Genomic DNA, 24,129 nt, shown 5'->3' on the forward strand with positions numbered 1-24,129 from the left:
TCTAAGGAAAGACTGCCATCTTTCTGGAAAGCTTGAAAAGCCTGCCCAAGAAACAGGTGGGATGAATAGAGGGGAGAAGAATCAAAGATCAGGGACATTGGCAATGGAAAAAGTGCCCTGGTATAGGATGGTGTACTTTCTATTTTTTAACCTTATTTGATAAAATTTATTTATTGATTCATCGATTGGTCTTTGGGCCACACCCAGCAGTGCTTAGGGGCCACTCCTGGCTCTGCACTCAGAAATTAACCCTGGCAGGCTGGGATGGGATGCCATCCCAGAAGTGCTCAGGGGTTACTTCTGGCTCTACACTCAGAAATCACTCCTGGCAGGCTCGGGGGTCCATATAGTAAAATGAAACATATAGGGAATTGAACTGGGTCCTTCCTGGATAACCACATACAAAGCATGTGCTGTGCTATGTACCTACTGCTGTGCTATCTCTCTGGCCCCAAGGATGGTGTATTTTCTATGTATTTTATTTATTTCTGCTTTTAATTGGCATTTGAAAATATGACATCAAAATTTTTCAGTCTTGGAAACAAAAAAATTAATGGATTAATGTATATACTGAAATTATTGCTAATTACCATTGTGCATTAAAAATAATGAAATCATGGAGGAATTAGTTTCCTCTAATTAATTGACTTTATACCTTGGGCAATATCACTTCAATGATATTCTCTAGAGTTAATGTCTCTAAGGCCTTGGTTATACATAAATATAACAAATTTTGTGTTAAACTTAGCTTTTAAACTTTCTTCTTCCATGAACCTCTAGTGATTAACAATTACTTTCTTAACATACATTTTATAAAATGCATAATAACATTTTAAGTTAACAACCGTTTTTAAGAAAATAAGTTGTCAACAGGAATTACTGGTTATTCTTTCAGCAAATAATTACCCATAAATGAATAAGTCAAATTATGTTGCATTTAGATAAGTTAATTCCATTTTATTATATTTACATTAGAAACAATATGGTTAAGCCCAGTTAAAATTATGTGAAAATAAAATGAATATATCTTAGTGCCTGGCACACTTAGTTCAGTTTATTAAATATATTTGATTCGTTATCTTAAAATATGTGCATGTATTTTTCCTGACCTGAACATCTTAGGCTAATCTTTACAAACAAGTTTATATCATAATCTGTCATTTGTAATTATGCACACAATTTCTCAAAATAATTATAAAAAGACATCATTCATGATAAAATGCATTTTAAAAATAATGCTTTATCAAAATAGCTTAATATTTCTGAGCTACATATAGACCCTTTTTTTTGCTCATTCATGGTGTTTCAATACCAAGAGATTTCAGGATTATTATTGGTTTGAGCTGTAGTTTTGATTAAACAAGTTCTAGTTACTTTGAATTATTACACTATTTAGCCAGACAAATACCTAAAATTCACTCATTCATATACCTTTCTTCTAGAGGCTCACATCATTTCCAATATATTGTTAGAAGAAAATTATCCATAATGTTACAATTCTTTGAGTGTTAGAAATTTTTAGATATATTAATTTTTCACACTTTTTATATGAAAATTTTTATAAGATTTTACATGTCAAATATTCAAATTTTCTGGACTGCTCTCAAGCCACATACCACTCTAATTCTATGACAATTTTGCATCTATACTCCTGTTAAAATTGCTATAAGTAAATTATAAGGAATACCTTTCTGCTTCATATTGATTTGCTAAATCATGTGTAGAAATCAAGAAGCACTTTTTCTTATGGGATACTTGTTTTTAATTAATGAACAAGACTCTGAAAAAGTCAGAAAGGAGCTATGTTTGGGAAAATAATTTTGAGTTCTCTGTTTTATAGTACAGACCTCACTATAAATGAGCTTGTGATTTTAATATTTTATGAGGATTTCTTAATTAGACGTGAATTAGGGGCTGGAGAGGTGGCATTAGAGGCAAGATGTCTGCATTGCAAGTGCTAGCCAAGGAAGGACCACGGTTTGATCCCCTGGCGTCCCATATGGTCTCTCCAAGCCAGGGGCAATTTCTGAGCCCTTAGCCAGGAGTAACCCTTAGCATCAAACAAGTGTGGCCCCCCAAAACAAAGAAACAAACAAAAAAAGAAATGAACTAGCTTCATCATTAACTAATTTGTCAACTTTTATTTCCTCTTCCTCTTAAGAAAAAACTTAAGATTTCCACTGATAAATTAGGATTCTATAATCACAGTATTACTTCCTTTGGTAACTTCCAAAGTCATTCCATAACTTAAGATATTCTTTGTAGCACTTATACTATAGGAGATTTCACAAATTACAGACTTTGTGTATAAGAAAGTATGATTAAATATTTATTATCATATAATAAAATTACACTCTTGGATCATAATATGTTTTATTATGTATTGAATTTACACTCCTATATTTGTTTATTGAACATATGACTTTGCTCACTTCATACTTAGTATACCTAGTATTACAGCTTTCCTCTTGAGAATTGTACTTCACAGAGATGATATAGTAGATAAGAAAAAATATATGAAATAAGCCTTATTGCCACTGTGAATGAAATTAGCATATTGCGTATACGAGGGAATATACACATCAACAATGATATGATTAAAGATTCATGATCATGATATATGAATCAAGTATCTTCTTAATGAAGAAATAAGGAAATAACAAATATATTAAATAAAGTGTTATAATTTATGTTTATTTTAAGACTACTCTGCATATATTAACAAAGCTAGTTGATAAATTAAAAATAAGATTAAAATAAATACCTCAAGAAGAAGAAATTCCCCACCTGGTAGGTTAGAAGTAGGCTAAGCTGTTAATTTTAAGGTGTGGTGATAATAATCTCTAGAAAAATAATACATTAGGCAAATGATATAATTAAGCTTATTTATATCTATTTATTTAACTCTAAATAATCATTACTAAAATACACAATGAAGGGCAAGCTTTTCAATTTTTAAATTGCTATTAATTGATTGATTGATTATTGGGTCCCACTCAGCGATGTTCAGGAGTTACTCCTGGCTCTGCACTCAGAAATTACCCCTGGCAAGCTGGGGGACCATATGCAATGACAGGAATTGAATCAGGTCCCTCTGGGTTTCGCCACATGTAAGGCAAATGCCCTACTGCTGCTCTATCTCTCAGGCCCCAAGTTTTTCAATTTTTATTTTTAACTAAATGTAGATATTCGTAGGAATAATTTTCCAAACCTAATAATATTAAGACATAATATGTAAATTGACCTATATTTGTTAAGGATAGAAAATTCAAATAAGAGACTGGAGCAGTGGCGCAAGCTGTAAGGTATCTGCCTTGCCTGCTCTAGTCTAGGAGGAGAGTAGTTCGATCCCCCAGTGTCCCATGTGGTCCTCCAAGCCAAGAGAGATTTCTGAGCACATAGCCAGGATTAACCCTTGAGCATCACAAAAACAGACAAAGAGAGAGAGAGAAGAAAGAAAGAAAGAAAGAAAGAAAGAAAGAAAGAAAGAAAGAAAGAAAGAAAGAAAGAAAGAAAGAAAGAAAGAAAGAAAGAAAGAACAAAGAAAGAAACAAAGAAAGAAAGAAAGAAAGAAAGAAAGAAAGAAAGAAAGAAAGAAAGAAAAAGAAAGAAAGAAAAAAGAGAAAGAGAAAGAAAGAAGAAAGAAGAAAGAAAGAAAGAGAGAAAGAAGAGAAAGAGAGAGAAAGAAAGAAAGAAAGAAAGAAAGAAGAAAGAAAAAGAGAAAAAGAAAAGAAAGAAAAGAGAAAAAAAGAGAAAAAAGAGAGAAAGAAAGAAAAAGGAAGAAAGAAAGGAAGAAAGGAAGGAAATAGAAAGAGAAAGAAAAAGAAAGAAAAAGAAAGAAAGAGAAAGCAAGAAAGAAAGCAAGAAAGAAAATTCAAATGCAATTATTGAAAATAATATAATGACTTTTAGATAAAAAATGACTTTTTGCCACTAAATTTATTTTCAATTCTACGTATTGTTTAAAGGGTTAGGCTGTAGAAAATATAGTATAAGTGTTTGCCTTACATTCAGTAAAATTTTTAATTGCACATAGATTTAAAAGTTTAAAGGCATTGTTACATGTACACTAGGTGTATACTTTGTATAAATTTGCATACTATTTGCATAAATTCCATGACTGATACCCTATTTTTTAAAACATGTTGATGAATTCTACCTTTGCTCTCTTCTCTTCTCATCCTACTTTTTAAATTGATATTCCTTTTTTATTTTTTATTTTTATTTGGTTTTGGGGTCACACCCTGTGAGCCTCAGGGTTAATCCTGGCTATACATTCAGAAATCTCTTTTGGCTTAGAGGACCATATGGGATGCTGCGGGACTGAATAGTGGGTAGGTCCTAGTCTAGTCGTCTTAGTCTGCTTGCAAGGCAGACAACTTACCACTTGCACCACCGCTCCAGCCCCCTTAAATTGATATTCTTTAATAAAATTTTGTGGTTTTTAATTGTGATCATAGTAGGTTGGATTGCTTGGGGTAGGTCTTCAATGAAATTAGGTATCTTCCTTATAGTTAAGGAAGATCACCTTTCCTCATCTTCAATTGCATATTCCAAATGGTTTTTTCAGTTATCTGATTAAACTTTGCTGTGCTGCTTTCAGGATTCCAGACAACCAGAGTACAGAAGCCACTTTCATTCTTTTGGGTTTCTCAGAATATCCAGAATTCCAGAAGCCTCTGTTCGTGCTATTTTTAATAATTTATACAGTCACTGTGCTAGGGAACTTGAGTATGATCTTGTTTATCAAGATCAACCCCAAACTCCATATCCCAATGTACTACTTCCTTAGTCACTTATCCTTTGTTGATTTATGTTTTTCAACTACTGTTACCCCCAAACTATTAGAAAACTTGGCTGTGGAAGACAGAACTATCAAGTTTTCAGAATGTGTCACTCAATTTGCCTTTGCATGTCTATTTGTGGTGACAGAATCATTTATGTTGGCTGTGATGGCCTATGACCGATTTGTGGCTATTTGGAACCCTTTACACTACACGATAGTAATGTCCCCAAAGCTTTGCTCCTTTTTGGTGGGTGCAACATACTCATGGGGATTTTTTTGTTCTTTCACTCTAACCTATTTTCTACTTAAAGCATCTTACAGAGGAAAAAATATCATAGACAACTTTGTCTGTGAATACTCTGCCATTGCCTCTATCTCTTATTCTGACCCCCACTTCAATTTAATGCTCATTTTTGTCATCGTTAATTTCAATGAAATAAGCACTCTGGTGATCATTATTACTTCCTATGCTTTCATTTTTATCACAGTCATGTAGATGCCTTCAAAAGGGAGCAGGCAGAAAGCTTTCTCCACCTGTGCCTCCCATCTGACTGCTATTAGCATTTTCCATGGGGCCATCTTTTTACTCTACTATGTTCCTATTAACTCTGAAAATACACGACTCATGGTTAAGGTGGACGCTGTCTTTTACACAGTGGTCATCCCCATGCTGAACCCACTGATCTACAGCTTTAGGAATAAAGATGTGAAAGAAACAGCTATAATGATATGTCATACTAAATTATTCCGCAAAAAAAAAATAAAACAAATATGTCAAATTTATTTTTTATAAATGTGATGTTCCAGTCAAATTTTATTTCTTTAAGCCATGTATAATTCTATACACACATATACACATATAATATGTTATTACCTACAATGAAAATGTTCATAAAAGTGGAACATAATATCCTGAATATAATTTTATAAAATTGCATTTCATTGTATAATAATTATTTTGGGTTAGTGTTTTTGATATGTTAAAAAATATCGGCACTTTATGTTAAATTTAAATTTCTCTGTAGCTAAATTTTTACATTTTTCTATTGTTAATATAACATACTTATAAAAACTCTTAATGATAGTATAAATAATATTTAGATTAAACACTCCAGTTTTTATATACATCTATGTGTTATAACTTATTAATGAGTTATTTATTTTATAAATTTTATTGAAAAATTTCATTTATTGTATTTATAGTATAAAAGTTTCCATTATTTTTTGTCAAATTTGTTTACTACAATATGAAATAACATTTTATATTAATACATAATTGAATAAGTGTGCCAGTCATTATTATTTATTATAAAAACTGAACAACCATGATATGTCTACTAATCTGCCTTTAATATCTGTGAGCAAGTAGGCATTTCTACAGATACCAATTATATCCTTCAAGACAAGAATGAACTAACAAATCATTTAATCTTCATTTTATGTCCATCTAGATATAATTCCTGTAGAAATTTTCTGTAGAAAGCCTGTCTAGAGTACAGGGTGATGTGGGGTGAGGAGGAAGGAGACTTGGGATATTCGTGATAGGAGTATTGCACTGGTAAAGGGTTTTATATATATAAATCAAAAAAAAAAAAAAGAAAAGAAAAAAATAAGGCTTCCCAATTATTATCACAACTTGTTTTCTTTACACAGACTATATAGAAAAAGGAGGTATAGTAAATGCTCCCCATATGCACCTCAATCAAGCCCTTTGCTGGTCTGTATTGTGAATTGGGGGACAAAAATAAATAAATAAATAAATAAATAAATAAATAAATAAATAAATAAATAAATAAATAAATATAATTCCTGGTATCATTCATTTTGTAGTCTCATTGAATGTTGAGTCCCTGAAAAATAAAATACATTAAAAATACAATGAATTCCTTATGTTCTTTGTGGTTCTCATCTTTTATTGTGTGAAAGCCCATTAGGAAGTCCAAATGTGACAAAAATTTCTCCTTCCTTAAGAATAGAAAACTTTCAAGTCTGAGTTAGAATGTGTTGACTCAATTTCCAACGAACGCTTTCAATATTTCTTTCAAGAAGCACTTGTTGTTGTTGTTTGGGGTCACACTTGGTGATACTCAGGAGTTACTCCTGATTCTGAGCTTAGAAAATATTCTTGGTGGGCCCAGGATATGATATGCATATCAGGGATTAAACTTGAGTTGGCTGCAAGGCAAACCTGTTGTACTAACTCTCAGGCCCAGGAAAATACCTTCTTGATAATGTCTCATGTTTCCATCAGAATATGTTAGTCCCATATGTATATGCTATTATTTTCCAAGTTTTAGATTACTATAAACAAATGACATTTTTGTCAAAATAAAATTATTTTTGATACCGGTGTTTGTTTTTTTTTATTTTTATATATTGATTTGGTTTTGGGTCATACCTGGTGGTGCTCAGGGGTTACGCCTGGCTTGGGGCTCAGAAATCGCTCCTGCCAGGCTCAGGGAACTATATGAAATACTGGAAATTATACAGGGTCAAGTGCGAGGCAAATGCCCTATGCTGTGATATCTCTCTGGTCCACCAGGTTAAGTTGTTTGAATTTGAATTTATATGCATAAAATTTGCAGATATCTGTTTGTCTTTGCTATGCATTAATATAGTTAATGTTATTTTATCTATACATATTTTATGTAAATTGTATGTAAAACTTCTAATGGAAATAAAATATTCTTTATCACAATTTTTACACAATTTAGTATCATTTAATTTGTAGGCTGGTAAATGAAGAATAAACTATTTACTCTATAAGCGTCATAAAAATAAGAGATTCCAATTATTTATTTACTTATTTGTTTTGGGGGTCATATCCAGTGGCACTCAGGGGTTACTCCCTTCTCTGCACTCAGAAATCACTCTGGCTGGCTCAGGGGACCATATGGAAATCAAGCTCAGGTCCATCCTGAGTCAGTTACTTGCAATACAAATGCCCTACCGCTGTGCTATAACTCTGTCCCTAGAGATTCTTTTTATATTTTAATAAACTATAAACCAATCTAGGGGCCAGAGTGATGGCACAAGTGGACAGACAGACTGCTGTTCAATTCCCTGGCATCCCATATGGTCCCCCAAGCCAGGAGTGATTTCTGAGTGCATAGCCAGGAGTAAACCCTAAGCATCACTGAGTGTGGCCTGAAAACAAAATATAATAATAAATAAATAAACCAATCTTTAAATATTCTTTTTCTGCAATTAAAATTTTGTGCTTGTGGTTTAATAAATATATTTAATTACACAATTAAGTTTAAAATGTTGTGCATCATGAATTTTTGGCATATTTTATAAGATTTCTAGAATGAAACTCATAATTAATTTGTGAGACAGAGACAGCTGCAATCAGATTCTCTACCTACACAATCAGATAATTCAATACTGCTCAGTCCCAACAGTGCTCACGTCCATACTGGACCTTCTTAAAGGCATCCAGTATCATACCCATTGACGACGAGGGACCATCTTGTGACACTAGGGTTGCTATATGCAAAGCATATGTCATAATCATATATTTTCCCTGGCCCTCAAAGTAAAATTTTAATTTGGATTTTAAAATTTAGTATTGAGTAATTTCTTACTATTATTTTTAAAATTCATTTTATCAGAGTGATCAATTATAATATCCATTAGAAAAGAGTGCTCATTTTTTGGTGAATATTTTTGATGAATTTGCTAATATGAGTAATACCCTCCACCCAGCACTATAGAGTCTCACCTGGCTTATTTAGATGAGTAAACAGAGGTAGGCTTATACTTTTTGAATAAAATTTTTTGATAGAGTCCAATTGCATGATCACATGGGAATGCATTTTTAGTTTTTTTTTTGTTTTTGTTTTTGATGATATACCATTTTGTTTTTTAGAACTGTTGTATCAGAAGGCTTTCCCACAATTAATGAGTAAGGGTTTGTATTCTCTCCTGGAATTCCAGGTTAAATTCAAGTTTAACAGGTTCTTTCACTGTAAAATAAATGTGCCACAAGGGCACTTTCATGTAACTTTTGCTTTCTTCTTTGCAATGTAGTAGAGCAACTAATACATTGGTATAAACGTACACACATGTTTTCTTTAGAATTGTTGAAAAGTAAGTAATCATGAATTCCAGTGAGATGCATGATAATATGACCTTTGATCAATGATACCTTTGATACCAGATTTAAGACTTAGAATGAGTCAATCATCATCTGTATTCCCATCCATGTCTTCCTTGAATCATTATTTCTAACCTTTAGCATCAATTAAATGAAATACAAATCAGAGAGTACCTTGGTTTGTTTAATTCCCTTATTTGCTATTTTGGGAATGATATTCTCTGGAGTTAACATCTCTAAGGTTTTGATGGTAAATAAATGTATACAAGTTGATGTTCAACACAGCTTTTATCCTTCTACTTTCTACTGACTGAATTTTTTAGAATGAAAGAACAATTTATTTTTCTTTAATATGCATTTGAATGTTATGTAAATTTCTATTGCTAGTTTTTATATTGGAAATTATTTTACAAATAAGTTAAATGGTCAGTAAAAATTTTACAGGGATTATTCATTTCAGCAAGGAGACATTCATATTAAAGAAGACAAATTATTCTGCATTTAAGTAGATTTAATATTGTTTGTGTTCACACTGAGAGAAACTTGTTCTATTCCATGTCCCAATGATATTTGTAAAAGTCAAGTGATTACTTATATCTTACTGTATGACTCTCTAAGTTTTCTGTTACTCTTAGTATTTTAATCTGTTTCTTGAAATATGTGCATACGTACTTCTGACCTATAATTTAAGGAACTACTTTTCATATGTTGTTCACACCATGCTTAATATTATACTGAGACCAGTTACATCATGATGCATTATTTGTGATTATACATAAATTATAATATCAGAAAATTCTATAGAAAAGCATTATTGCTGAAAAATGTCAGCAATGTTTTTACAAATAACTATTAATTACTGTTATTTATCATATTAGATTATATAATAATTATATATTATTTATTATATTATTAACTATTTTTACAAATGTTTTTACAAATAACTATTAACTTATTATGATATTTCAGGAGTATGTAGTGGCTCTTGATGAAAATCCTATGACACTTGGTCAATGAAAAGCAGAGAAAACCCTTCATCAAGACTTACATTCTCTGTCACTTAAATATGTTATGATTCTTAGAGTTCAATGAAAAACTTTGAGCATTTGACCAAACTTCTGTATTTACACCATTTATACTAGAAATATAGCATTTTCTGTAGGTGTAGTAGAACATTAAAACTACTGTGAAAGCAATATGAAAGTCAGAATAACTTGAATAAATTTCTGAATACATTTATAATTTATGTAAATGATTTCCCTTACAACCCATAACTTCTTAGAATTTATCATAATAATTCTAGAAAATGAAGATGCTCTGAACTAAGTAGGTATGAATATTCATAAAATTATCATTCAAAGATATTTGTGTGAAATTTAAAGATACACTCAGGAAGTAATGATACATGAAATAGGAAAGTAAATTACACTACAAAACAAAAGGATTATAAATTAAAAATAGTTGAAACATTTATAATATGTCATATTTATGCTTGGCTCCCATAGATACATTTTACAGTTCTCCCCACAGATAGCAATAAGTGAGTGGAAATTACAGAAAGTTTAACTGAAATTTATGGTAAAGCCTAGAAATGTTATAATATTTTGTGTGAAATGTTCTTCCCTTAATGCCTAGTGTCATCTCTGAATTAATTAATCACTCAGGATGTAGCATTGAGACTAATTGCATAAACTTGTAGAAAAATGCTCTTGAGGCTTTTTTTTCCCCCAGAAACAGAGCATTTAAATATAATAATAACCATTATTTGTTTTTACTCCAGTGAACTTATTTAGGTTAACTCAGGGGTTCAAGTCCCAAGAGAGTTTAGGATTATTAGTTTTTAGGCATAAAGACAGGTTATAGATGTTCCTCTGATTCATCAAGTTTATTGAGATAATTAGAGTTATTGTAGTTTTTACCCAAACACATACTTAGGATTCACCCAGTCCCTAACTCTTTGTGGGTTTTCACTCAAATTTAATGGAGCAAGTCTTACCATATTAGCACACTACCTTCACTACAACAGTAATACTAGACTTATTTTCAGACACTTTATATAAGACAATTCTATAATGTTGGAAATCCCAGCTCTCTCAGACAAACCTTTGACATTCCCCAGCATGCAAGGAACTTGTGGATGCAGGCATGCCATTCAGTGGTGAGAAATATGTTGATGCTATTTTTAAGCTAGAGAAGAAATTTGATCACAGATTTGCAGTCTTCAAAAAGGACAGAGCCACTTTCCAAGTTTTTGTGGATCCCTTTTCCTTTGATGTGCAAGATGCCCCTCCTGTGCTTCAAATGGAGCTCATTGACCTGCAATGCAACTCTGATCTCAAAGCCAAGTTCAGGGAGATTAGTGGAAAAGCAGACATGCATGGGCAATTTTTGAGAGAATTGCCCCCCAGCTTCCCTGAGCTTTCCCGAATGTTCAAGCGCACCATGTGCCTTTTTGGGAGCACATATTTGTGTGAAAAGTTATTCTCACATTGAACTTCAATAATTCAAGGTACAGGTCTAGACTTAATGATGATCATCTTCAAGCCATATTGAGGGTCTCAACTGCTTCCTCTCTAAAGCCAAATGTGGTTCAGAGTTGTGAGAAGAAGCACTGTCAAGTCTCTGGCTGCAAGGAATAAGCAAAAGATGCCATGTTCAGAAGAACTGTTCATGATCTTCACTCAATGCTCTATTCATGTTCAGAAGAAATAATTAAACTGTTAATAATGACGTTTGAGGACTTTTTTTGTGTGAAATCCCTTATGTGGCCCTGTTTCATCCTGACTTTGCCTCCTGCGGCCCCCAGGTAAATTGAGTTTGAGACCCCTGGGTTATGGTTATCAATTTTTCTTTTATTTGTTTTTAGGTCACACCAATAATGCTCAGGTCTTACTCCTGACTTTTTATTTTTTTTTATCAGAGATTGTGGGTATCCCCTCTCCCAATTTCTTGTTTTTCCTACCTGAATGATCAGAACTGCCCACTCCTGGAATGGGCTGGTAGAGGTGTCTGATTGGGGGGGATTAAGGGTAATAGAAGGAGAGTTATCAGGGAAGCCTGGAGAACAGCAGAAAGGGAGACAGAGGCAGAGCGAGCCAGAGAAGGAGCAGAGAAGAAGCTCTTAGAAAAGGCTTAGCATGGATCCATTTGAGGAAATGTACATGGTGTTTAGGACCATGAAATAAAGCTGGCTGACTCCTGGAACTTCATCTTATTGCTTTGTGAATTTCTCCACCATCATCATGCACCCTAAAGACCCACCAGTCAAAGGGGATGCAGGAGCCAGGCCTAGCCAAGAAAGGCCTAACCATCCCCCTCCCAACACACATGGACTTTCTTTTTCTTTTTTACATATGACTTTCTATAAATATTAAAATAACAAATATCACTCCTAACTTTCCTGGGGGACTCAGAAAAGCACATGGCGCTGGGCCAAATTCTGATAAGTTGCAAGCAAGAAAATGTGCTACTGTTATAATATTACTATAGCCTTCTGAAATGTACATTTTATTTCAGATACTTACATAAATAGTCATGAATATGAGTTATTATTCCTTTTGGTGTGTTATGTTTCTTGGGCCACATCAAATGGTGCTCAAGGAATACATTGCTGACTACTATTTCTAAAAATTGATTTATAAGAATGCAAATTCAGTTCTATTTTTATATCTTTGTATGTAGTAATACTAACTGCATTCCTTTACTACTCATTCAATGCAGATGATGATTTGCCCAATGTTTATAAATGGCATATGGTTAATTATTGCCTCTCAGTAATGTAGTAAATATTCACTGGATCAGGAACACAAAGTGTATAAATTATATCTATGTATATTATGTTGGTATGTGAACCGAAACACAGCAGTTTCTTGATTGTAAAAGGAGTTAGGATTGGGGGGATTCTCATTTGAATTGAGCTGAGGTGTGTGTGACTAGTTAACATGAACATAGACACTGGCCAGAGATTAGATTTTAAAAAGTCCTGGTTTGAATAAACTAGAGGTTCTTGAACCCAGATGCAGCAATCTGTCAAATATGGGCAAAAATTTGGAGGAATAAAAATGCCCAATTTTATTTAAGCTGAAGTGTATGAGATCAGCCAGAGCAGTCTTAGTTGCCAGAGCTTGGAATTAAAAAGTGCCAGTGTGATTTGAACCTGAAGTATGTAACACCACAAAAACCAGCCTGTCAGTTGTAGGATGAGTTTTTTTTGGGGGGGAGAAAACCTCTGTTTGAATCAAACTGAGGTGAATGAGACCAGCAGGATCTCAACCTTCTGTTATGCTCTATGGCTGCACATTTTTTTCAGGTCAAGGCATGTACTGGAAATTGTACCATAAATAACATTACCATAAAAACAAATTTCTCAATAGGAAAACTAAGCAGAACCCCACTATAATCTGTAACTGAATGTGTGCACTTTTGGAGACCCAACCAACGAAAGCCATTCACATACCATATCTAATAAAGAATTTAAAAGAGGAAATTTAAAAAAAAATATTCAAAGAATATAAAGAAATGATGAGACAAACAACTTGTAAGACTCAAGAGGATATCAGCAGAATACAGCCACTGAGGATAGATTCAGCAAAGTAGAAGATGAGCTACATAGCACCTCCACACAACAGAAGAGGCAAGAGAGTATTCTGAAAGAAATAAAGAAATGGCAATAGAACTTGAGGATAAACTCAAGAGAAAAAAATATAAAAACATGAGCATCACTGGGGTTGGGGCTGGAGCAGTGGCAAAAGTAGGTAGGATGTTTGTCTTGCATGCGCTGACCTGAATCACTGGGGTTCCAGATACCCAGGAAAAAAATCCCAATGAGAATGAACAGTAAAGGAAATAGACGATGAGAAACTCCCAGGACTAAACTTTTTGAGTTCTTCCTATGAGTGTTGATTTAGGACAGTGTGTTGGAGAACAGGGCTCTCAATGCATGAAACTGTGATCCTCCTGAATCTAAAATTTTCTCTTTTATGTCTGTCTTGCTTTCTTTATCCTCACATACTCATGCATCAGGCCCATTCACCTAGGATTGGCCCCTGACACAGACCACCAGAGCACATGAAAATAGCTACATACAACTCACATATCTGGTATTTTGTATATCAGATTCTTTGTTTACTAATTTTATACCAGATATGTGAGTTGTTTTTGTTTCTGTAGAATAGCGTAATGAACATAAATAGATATGCATATTTTGAATTAGTTTTTCTTTCATAGGCTAGATGCTATGTGTAATTATTGGATGATAAGGGAGTTCATTTTATATTTCTTGATAATTCACCATATACTTTTTTAGAATGATTACACCACAAGGTCTTCCCCAAAACTGTGAATGGGAATTTCTTTTTCTCTTAGGACTCAATATAAAATACACATTTTATATGTTCTTTGTGTTGATGTCAAAGGGCTACTGTCAGAAGCCTTTTGTACAGTTTTCTCCAGCAACACAAAATACCAAGTGGCATTTTGCTATAAATATAAAAGCAGTTATTATTCAGTTTTTATTAGCAGAATTAAAAATAATTTAAACTCCGGTGAGATACATAATTGTATACCTTTGAACAGGGAGTTAAATAAATATTGTTTGAGATAAATCAAACTTCATGTCAAGTCCATCTTTGTGATATATTTCTTGAATAATAGTTTCAGACGTTAAATGTGATGAAAATCAGGGAACAACTTGCTTTGTTTGAATCTCTCATTTGCTCTCTTGGGCACCCCATTCCAATGATATTCTCTAGAGTTAACATCTCTAAGGACTTGGTGGTGTATTAATGTATGCAGGCTGGTATTGCACACAGCTTTTATATTTTCTCTTTCTAAACTGATTTTATTTTAAGGTAGAAAAGTACAGTTTATAAATCTTAAACATACATTTAAAAACAATAAAATCATCTATCACTATTTTTTAAATCAATCATTATTTTCAATAAAAAGTTAAATAATCACCAGGAATTGCACTGGATCAACCAATTTCAACAAAAATTTTCCACATCGAACAAGACAAATTATCCAGCATTTAAGTGAGTAAATGAATTTTTATTAAAATAGCTTTATAGTAATTTCATATTTCATCCCATGTCCAATAATCTTTGCAAAAGTCAAAGGTCTAATTATATTTTATTTTATAATTCTCAGCTCATTATTGAAAGTATTTGAATCTTTATCTTAGAACACAAATATAAGTACTCTCTGACATGTACCTAAAAATATGCTATTTTTTCTTATTCATGTATGCTTAACATTACACAGAGAAATATTTTTTTTTTTTTGGTTTTTGGGCCACACCCGGTGACGCTCAGGGGTTACTCCTAGCTATGCGCTCAGAAGTCGCTCCTGGCTTGGGGGACCATATGGGACGCCGGGGGATCGAACCGCGGTCCGTCTCCTAGGCTAGCGCAGGTAAGGCAGGCACCTTACCTCCAGCGCCACCGCCCGGCCCCACACAGAGAAATATTATATCACACTATACTATTTCCTATTATGCAGAATATTACCCAGAAATTATGAAAAACTGGATTTTAAAGTATCAATTTATCTAATTAACATCACTTTGGGGGTTCATTGTGGCTATGCAATGGCAATTCTATGACAGGAGTAACTGGAAAGCAAAGAACAAAACATTCCTAGATCCTTCTAGTTTTAATCATAACAATCCTTAGATTTCAATGGGAAACTTCGAGCATTTGAACTTCTGTTCTAATTTGTTCTAATTTAATTGCCTATTTCCTATTGCTAATACCATATCAAGTCCTCATACTACACAAGAGTGCCCTTACTGTAGAGTCAGAAGTAGTCTATGAGGACTTTCAAGTGTGACTCATACCATTCTCTTGTAAAAATAAACAATCTCTCCTTAGTTCAGATTTCTGAGTATATATGTTTTTGAGCCACAGCATGTTTTAAGGATTTATCCCTGCTTCCAGGCTCATCTCAGATTCTGTGTTCAGCATCACTACTGGCAGTGTTCAAGGGACAAAATAGGGTACTGGGAATCAAATGTATTGCATGTACTTGACTCACTCTTAAATTTTTTTCTACCTCCTAAATATTTTTAGCTCTTTAATCTTATATACGACTTCATTTAATATACCTGGCACCTGCAGTAGTATGGACAAGTGTGTAAGATCAAACAAAAAATAGAAATCAAAACAAAGAAATAGAAGAGTAGAGAAGGAATTAAGAAGAAACAAATACAGTGACAAGCAAATCTTGAAAATCATTGTATCTCTAACAGGGTCAATGCTAGAGGGTATAGTAAGCTCTTATTGCTAGCTCTTATTGCTGACCATTCTTTTATTTGATTTGATTCTGAACATTGTGACTTCAGCCACATATTGGCATATAATTGGTAAGTTTATATGGGATAACCATATTAAACAAATAGTTGTCAAGAAATTAAAAATATTCGTTAGTATTATTGCAGTAATAAATAAATTAAATATGCTAAACTAATGTACATGATCTCTTGTCCCTCTGTCAAAATGCTCCATATATGTATATATGAGAGCATATATAAATATGTATGTTTGTCAAAATAAATAATCTTTAGTTATTTGATACTTATTGTTGGCTCTTTGGTTTCAGAAAGAGTTATATTATACTTGTTTTATATAATTTCTGTAAATTTTTCAGACTAATATCCTGGTTTTATATATTAAGAAGTTACTCTATATTCAGATGGTTGAGGGACCCTATTAGTACTGAGAAATAAACTGGGTCCCTCTACTTTAAAAGCAAACACATTGGTCCCTAAATTGTCTTTCAAGCCCATGGTAGTATTTAAAATATATTTTAAGTTTATATTAAAATTAAGAGTATCACTAATTAGCTTTTCTTATTACTTGTAAACAAAGTAAAATTATTTTTAATATTTAATATTTTAGGACTTGTGAGTCTTTTAGTAACCAACATCTCACCAGTGATTCAAAATTAACAAGTGGTCTAAGGTAATAACTGAAATGAGTATGCATTCATATAATTTACCATATTTGAACATTGGGCCCTAAGTTCTGAAAAGTAGGCACAAAATATTGATCTTTATGTTAATTAAAATTTGAGAATATTAATAAGTACTAGTATCTCTCATCAATTAAAGTCCCTCTACCATTGTCTTTATATCACTTCTGATCTGTATTTTATTTCCTTCACTAAAACTTCCTCTTCCTATTTCTTGGTAACTTTAGTTTTGTAGTAAAATATGAGATATTTGTGAACATTCTATGTTGTTTTCCTAGGTATTGGTTTTTTTATATTGCTTTATCAATTTAATAATCTGCTATTATTCTTTTTATGACTCATTTCATTAATTACAACATTATCTAGCTACCTACAATTTAGAGCAAAATCAACTTTTCACTTTGCTGATAGTGAAGTAGTTTCCCTTTGTATATGTAAATCATATACATTTTTCACTTCTCTCTTGAACATTTCGTAGTTTCCAGATTTATATTAGATATAAATGAGCTAACAATGTCAAAGTGAGTATGCCATGAATAAATTCCTAAATATATGTATACTTTATGTCAATGATTTCTTATTAACCTTTCACTGTCATAAGACTTATAGAGAAAATCAATTTTCTGAAATGTGTAAATATGTATGAATACTGATAAAATTTTCACACATTGATATGTGTGTGGAATTGATAATGCTAATTGTAAATAGTACTCATAAAGTAGTAATACATGCAATAATAATCTAAATATTAAAGTATTATAAAAGAAAATTATGGTAAACCATAGTGATAGGTAAGGCTTATTCTTGGATTCATTCAGTATTTTGCACAGTTTCAATAGTAAAGTCATCACAGAGTGGAAATTAGAGTGCTTAACTGCAACTTATTTTAAAGCCTAGAAACATCATAGCATTTTATGTGAAAAGTTCTTCCCTTTAGAACAGTGACATGTATGTTTTAGGTAAGCAGTCAGAAGGTAGCTTCAAGGGTAATTATGTGTAATGATAGAAAATGCACTTGTATTTTTCCCCCCTAATGTCAGGATGTTTAAAAATAACAACACCCATCATAGGTTAACTCAGGATGTTTCATTCCCAAGAGATTTCATGTTTATTAGTTATTTTGTAGGCCAGAAGATGTGTTATCAATGTTTTACTGATTTACCAATCTCATATTACTATTAGTTTATTATCACTTACCCAAATGCATAATAACATTTTACCTAAATGTGTAGCTGAGATTTGCTCATTCACTTACTCTTACTTTGGGGACTTGTACACAACTTTAGTGTCTTCTCTACACTTCCACACTTAATAGTACACTTGTTTGACTGTAACAGGATTTCAAGTTTTCAATTTATACACTTCCACAAGGAAATTTCATAATATTTTACATACTAATTATTCAGATCTGCAATACTGCTCTCTGGCATCATGTCCAAGCTCAGAAATTTTGTCGTCTGAACTTTTAAATTGGCTATAGATAACAGGTTAGAAATTCTGCCTTTGGGATTTATATTGATTGTCTAGTTTGTACATAAAACTCAGGAAGCTCTTTGTTCTTGCAATATCAGTTTTTAGTTTTTGAACAAAACTCAGGACATTGACATAAAAGCTATGTATTGTGGAAAGAATCTTACTGTTCCACATAGTCCTTTGGTGTTCAACTCTCTATATTGGGATGCTCTTCTAAAACACATTCTTTTTTAATATTATGAGGATTTAGTATGTAGATAAGGAGGAAATATTCTTAATCTAAATACTATCTCAAGCATTATTTTCTCTTCCTCTTAAAGATAAAAGTTTGCCAAGGACAATTCCACATCTCTAATCACAAAATTGAGACCCTTTAAATCTTACAAAGTCTTCTGATTATCTAAAGGTATTTTTTATAGATTTTATTATTTGTTTTGTTTTTGTCTGTTTTGGGGCCACACCCTTTGACACACAGGGGTTATTCCTGGCTATGCACTCAGAAATCGTCCTGGCTCGAGAGGACCATATGGGACGCTGGGAGATTGAACCACAGTCCATTCTAGGCTAGTGCTTGCAAGGCAGACACCTTATCTCTAGCGCCACCGCTCCAGCCCCAGATTTTATTATTTGTAAAATCACAGGGGTTTTAGGAGCTTTACCTTTAAGCAAGATAATATCAACTATGTAGTTATTATGTAGTCAAAATTACACCTACATATAAGTTTATTGGAGAGATGTACTGTAGTGTTTAATCTATGCTTATATAAACTAAATTTTATTTTAAAAAAACAACAAATGTAAATGCTACAAATTAAATGATAATAATGACAATGTAAATGATACAAATGTAAATAATAATAAAAATTGAAATACATACTGTTATTTTTTGGAAATTACTATGTTAATGACAATATAATCATTGATAACATATACTTAATAAAATATCATACTTTAAGAAATGTGTTAAGCAGGGTCACATGGATGAAGTAATCAAGAAGTCGAAAAATCTGCTTAATGCAAGAATACGTTATGAAAAAAATTAAAAATCACAAGAAATACTTCAGGAAAATGCATCACAACTCAGGAAATTTTAGGTAGGTTAAGTTAATCATCTTATAATGATGTGATATAGTTTTCCATCAAATTAATTGACATGTTATAATTAGACTTATGTTAAGCAGAGAGTTCTTTAGCAGAACTATTGCAATATATCAATAATGCACAACAGACATTTTCAAAATTTGAACTTGACTTAACTGTTGGTGATCAATGGAATAATTTTGTTAAGCAAACAATTAAAATGTAAGTATTAAAATGATTGAATTAATGATGAAAGATGAATAAATAGGCTGAATCTCCTCTCTACTGCTGTTCTCAATGGAACTTTTAATAGAGGTCTTAGAGGCACACTCTGAGATGTCGATGGAGAGCACTCAGAGGGTTGCTAGTCACCCCTCCCCATAATCAGAGATAACTCACAGGCTTGGCAATGGGCGATCCTTTCAGAAAGCTTTGTTCAAGGAATAAGGTTACCTTTATGACATTTTTTGTTGCTCCCAAACATTTCTAATTCCCAATATTTTATGTTTAATTTCTCCCTGGTAGCTTACATCCTTGGATGCCAAAGTCTGGTATCCTGGACCTTAAGATACTACAATTATTCCAGTTTTTCTTGGCTTATAAGAAAATTTTTAGAATGAGATAAAAACAGTTTCTGGTCATTAGGTTGGGACTTGTTATTTTCTGGTCATGTTCTTGGGAGAATTTAGTCCATTACTGACACACCAGGAAGCTGGAAGTTGATCATTACTGGCAGATAAGGTTGGAGAAAAATAATTGAAGTTTGTGATTGTGTTTAAGAATTTATGAAAAATATTATTACATAGATTGAATTCAACTCATTTTTAATAAAGCATGACTCTGTGCCACTGATGTTATTTTCAGCTCTAACTTGTCATAGTTAAAGACGTTAGGCTGTGTCAACAAATGAAAAGATATGTGAATTATCGCGAAGGGTGTATTTTTGACTATACTCAGATGGATTCAAAATATTTGCTTAGTAAATAGATGACCAGGTGTTTGTTCAAGTAATCCTGTTATTCAAAACATTTGCTTGACTAATTCTACCTTTACTCTTTCCTCAACTGACTCCCTATATTGACCTCTTATAGAAAACAGTGTTAGTGTAACAATGCTCTAAATTGTAGTTCATTTCATTGTAATGATGCTCGAAATTGTAGATCTTAAGGTAAGGTATTTATTGAACACAGGAAACTTTCAAAAATTTCTTCAGGTTTTAATTTTAACTAGCATATTTCAAAAGCTGTTCATTTGATGATTATCTGAATAAATATTGATATATTATTTACAGGATCCCAGATAACCAGAGTGCTGAAGCCACATTCATTCTCTTGGGTTTCTCAGAATATCCAGAAGTTCAGCTGCCTTTGTTTGTGCTTTTCTTAATAATTTACACAGTCACTGTGGTAGGCAATCTGGGAATGATCTTGGTTATCAAGATCAACCCTAAATTCCAAATCCCAATGTACTATTTCCTCAGCCACTTATCTTTTGTTGATTTCTGTTATTCAACAGTTGTTACCCCCAAACTATTAGAAAATTTGGTTGTGGAAGACAAAACTATCAAACTTGCAGAATGTGTGTCTCAATACTTCTTTCAATGTACCTTTGTGGTGACAGAAACAATTTTGTTGGCTGTGATGGCCTATGATCGATTTGTAGCTGTTTGCAACCCTCTACAATACACAACTGTGATGTCCCACAAGCTCTGTGCCATGTTAGTGGGTGCATCATACTCTTGGGGTTTAATCTGTGCTATTCCTCTAAGCTACTTTCTCCTGGTAGCAACTTACAGAGGAAAGAACATCATAAACAATTTTGTCTGTGAACACTCTGCTATTGCCTCTGTCTCTTATTCTGACCCCTATATTAGTCAGAAACTCCTTTTCATCCTTGCTACCTTCAATGAAGTAAGCACGCTGGTGGTCATTCTTACTTCTTATGCTTTCATTTTTATTACAGTCATGAAGATGCCTTCTAAAGGGGGCAGGCAAAAAGCCTTCTCCACTTGTGCCTCCCATCTCACTGCCATTAGCATCTTCCATGGGACCATCCTTTTTCTCTACTGTGTTCCTAACTCCAAAAATTCATGGCTCATGGTCAAGGTGGGCTCTATCTTTTACACAGTAGTTATTCCTATGCTGAACCCACTGATCTACAGCCTCAGGAATAAAGATGTGAAAGAAACTGTCAGAAAGTTATTTCATACTAAGTTCTTCTGTGATAAAATATAAAGCAAAAACATCATCTTTCTGTTTTCAGATATGGCCATTAGGTATCCAAGTTAAATAGTATTAACTTGGATAACTAATATTATTAATTATTATTATTCCATATAAAATGCACATATATTATATAAAAATTATTACTTGCTGTAAAAATCTTTATTATTAACAGAGAATATAAATATAGGAGCTTCAAACATTTATTCTAATTTTTTTTATCAAATTGCACTTCATTGTAAAAGAACCACCTTGCATATTTAAAATTAATATATACAAATAGACTCATTAAATATTTTAATTTTCAAAATTCAGCCTATTATGTAGCTAAATTATAATATGTTACAATTATTTGTAAGGTTATTATCACCAATTTATAATTTATGTATTTTCTCAGATAAATTACATAAATTGCTATTTATGTTCAACATAAATATAAACATAAACATACTATTTATGTTCAACACTCCATTTTACAGTTATATTTATGTGTCACATTTAAAATTTATTAATGAATTTTTATTTTATTTAAATGGTTAATATTTGATGTATGTCATATTTATAATGATATATATATTCATTATTCTTTTTATTTTATCACCTAATACAGTACAAAAACTGGTGTATTAATAAAGATATAAATACAGGTTTATTCAGTCATGTACTTTTATTTATAAAAAATAAACCTAAACTTTATTTCAATGCAAAAAAATTTATTTTTAAGCAGTAAGACCCTTGGTATTTCTATAGTTACCATTCATACTAATTCAGAGTAAGACTGAGCTAATTTAAATAATATTGTATATATGTTAATCTGAATATAATATTCTTTGTAAAATTTGTTTAATAACCTGCAGCTAATGCTATATCACAGGAAAATAAAATAAATTTCAAATTTAAAAACTTGTTCTTTGTGTTCTCTATATTCCTATGTTTTTTGTGGGTCTGACCTGTTAGCATTTGATGTGTGAAAGCCCATTACAAAGCAAGCATGACAAAAAATTGGATCTTTTTTAGAATAAACGTTTTCAAGAGAATAATCTAAGTTAGATTGATTTGATTAAAGATTCACAAAAATATAACTTTAATTGCTTCAAAGACATGCTTTTTTTATATAATTTAGAAGTTTCCATAGACATGTAACATAACCCATGAATGTACCTGGTGCTGGATAAATTGTCCATTGAATGGGTCGGTTTTCTTCAATCAAATTGCTATTTGTTATAAATTAAATTATTTATCTTAATTTTCTCTATTTGAAATATAACCTAACCTGGTGACAGGTTAGGCTGACAATTAAAATGTACATGTCATGTACATGTCACTTTTTCTCTGTTCTAAGTAAATCTAGAAAACTCTCGATGTATTTCCCATGTTTTATTTTATTTATTTATTTTTTTTTGGTTTTTGGGCCACACCCTGTGACGCTCAGGGGTTACTCCTGGCTATGCGCTCAGAAGTTGCTCCTGGCTTCTTAGGGGACCATATGGGACGCCGGGGGATCGAACCGCGGTCAGTCCAAGGCTACCGCAGGCAAGGCAGGCACCTTACCTCCAGCGCCACCGCCCGGCCCCCATCCATGTTTTATTTTGTTATAAAATATAATATTTATATCATAGTTGTTTTGCAAATTATAATCTGAGAATTCATGATAAAGTGTCATAAAAGCAATAATGGGTTTATTTTAATTTTTAATAAAACATCAATCAAGCTTATAGTAAATATTTTGGATATACAATGCAAATTGTGTGCTTATGGTTTAATAAGTATAAATGTAATAACACAATAAAATTTTAATATGTATGTGCAGTGAAAATAAACTCATGATAAATTTATTTTTTAAGGGTTAGAAGGTTATTACTGGTGCACAGTGAGACTGTGGACTTCCTCGCAAGTCCAGCTGACATAATCAGATGCTTGAATACTGTTGTACAAAGATGTTGCAATAGAGCAGGCTGCTGCTATGGTTTTTTTGTTTGTTTGTTTTGTTTTTGGTTTTTGGGCCACACCCAGCGGTGCTCAGGGGTTACTCCTGGCTGTCTGCTCAGAAATAGCTCCTGGCAGGCACGGGGAACCATTTGGGACACTGGGACTCAAACCAACCACCTTTGAACCTGGATCTGCTGCTTGCAAGGCAAACGCCGCTGTGTTATCTCTCCGGACCCCGCTGCTATGCTTTTAAGGCTAAAAAATATCTGGGATTCGCTCATGGGCTTCTTGGGTCACACCCATTGTTGGTGGGGGATAATATCATGATAAAGATCTAACAAGTTGGGCATAGGCTAGATGCACGTAACAAACCAATATTTCCCCAAGCCCCCTCATAGAATATTTTAATCTTACTTGGAGGTTTGTATTTGTAACATGGTATTATAGTTTTGTACATTTTCACAGAAAAAGAAAGTTCACTTCATTTTCAAGGAAGTAATTAATTTCAATGTATAGTAGAATGCATACTCTTTTATGTTGGTGAATGTCTGAAAGTTTGCTAACATATCATA

General features: G+C 32.6%; 1 protein-coding gene, 1 non-coding gene and 1 pseudogene across 2 annotated transcripts; all 3 read left to right on the forward strand.

Annotated features, from left to right (window-relative positions):
- The first annotated feature begins 3,069 nt into the window (after positions 1-3,069).
- Positions 3,070-13,039, forward strand: LOC126018633 (olfactory receptor 5D13-like; annotated as a pseudogene).
- LOC126019435 (small nucleolar RNA SNORA51) lies at positions 6,400-6,530 on the forward strand. Its single transcript, XR_007499144.1, has one exon. It is a non-coding gene; the product is annotated as a small nucleolar RNA SNORA51 (small nucleolar RNA).
- A 7,656-nt stretch (positions 13,040-20,695) lies between the features above and the next one.
- LOC126017881 (olfactory receptor 5D13-like) lies at positions 20,696-21,640 on the forward strand (the record flags this gene model as incomplete). The annotated part of the gene is made up of 1 exon (XM_049779945.1): positions 20,696-21,640. A coding segment is annotated over one exon (945 nt), but the record flags the coding sequence as incomplete, so codon positions are not given.
- Between the last annotated feature and the right edge of the window lie 2,489 nt (positions 21,641-24,129).

This window comes from Suncus etruscus, chromosome 9 (genome assembly GCF_024139225.1).
Source record: "Suncus etruscus isolate mSunEtr1 chromosome 9, mSunEtr1.pri.cur, whole genome shotgun sequence".
NCBI classification, from domain to species: domain Eukaryota; kingdom Metazoa; phylum Chordata; class Mammalia; order Eulipotyphla; family Soricidae; genus Suncus; species Suncus etruscus.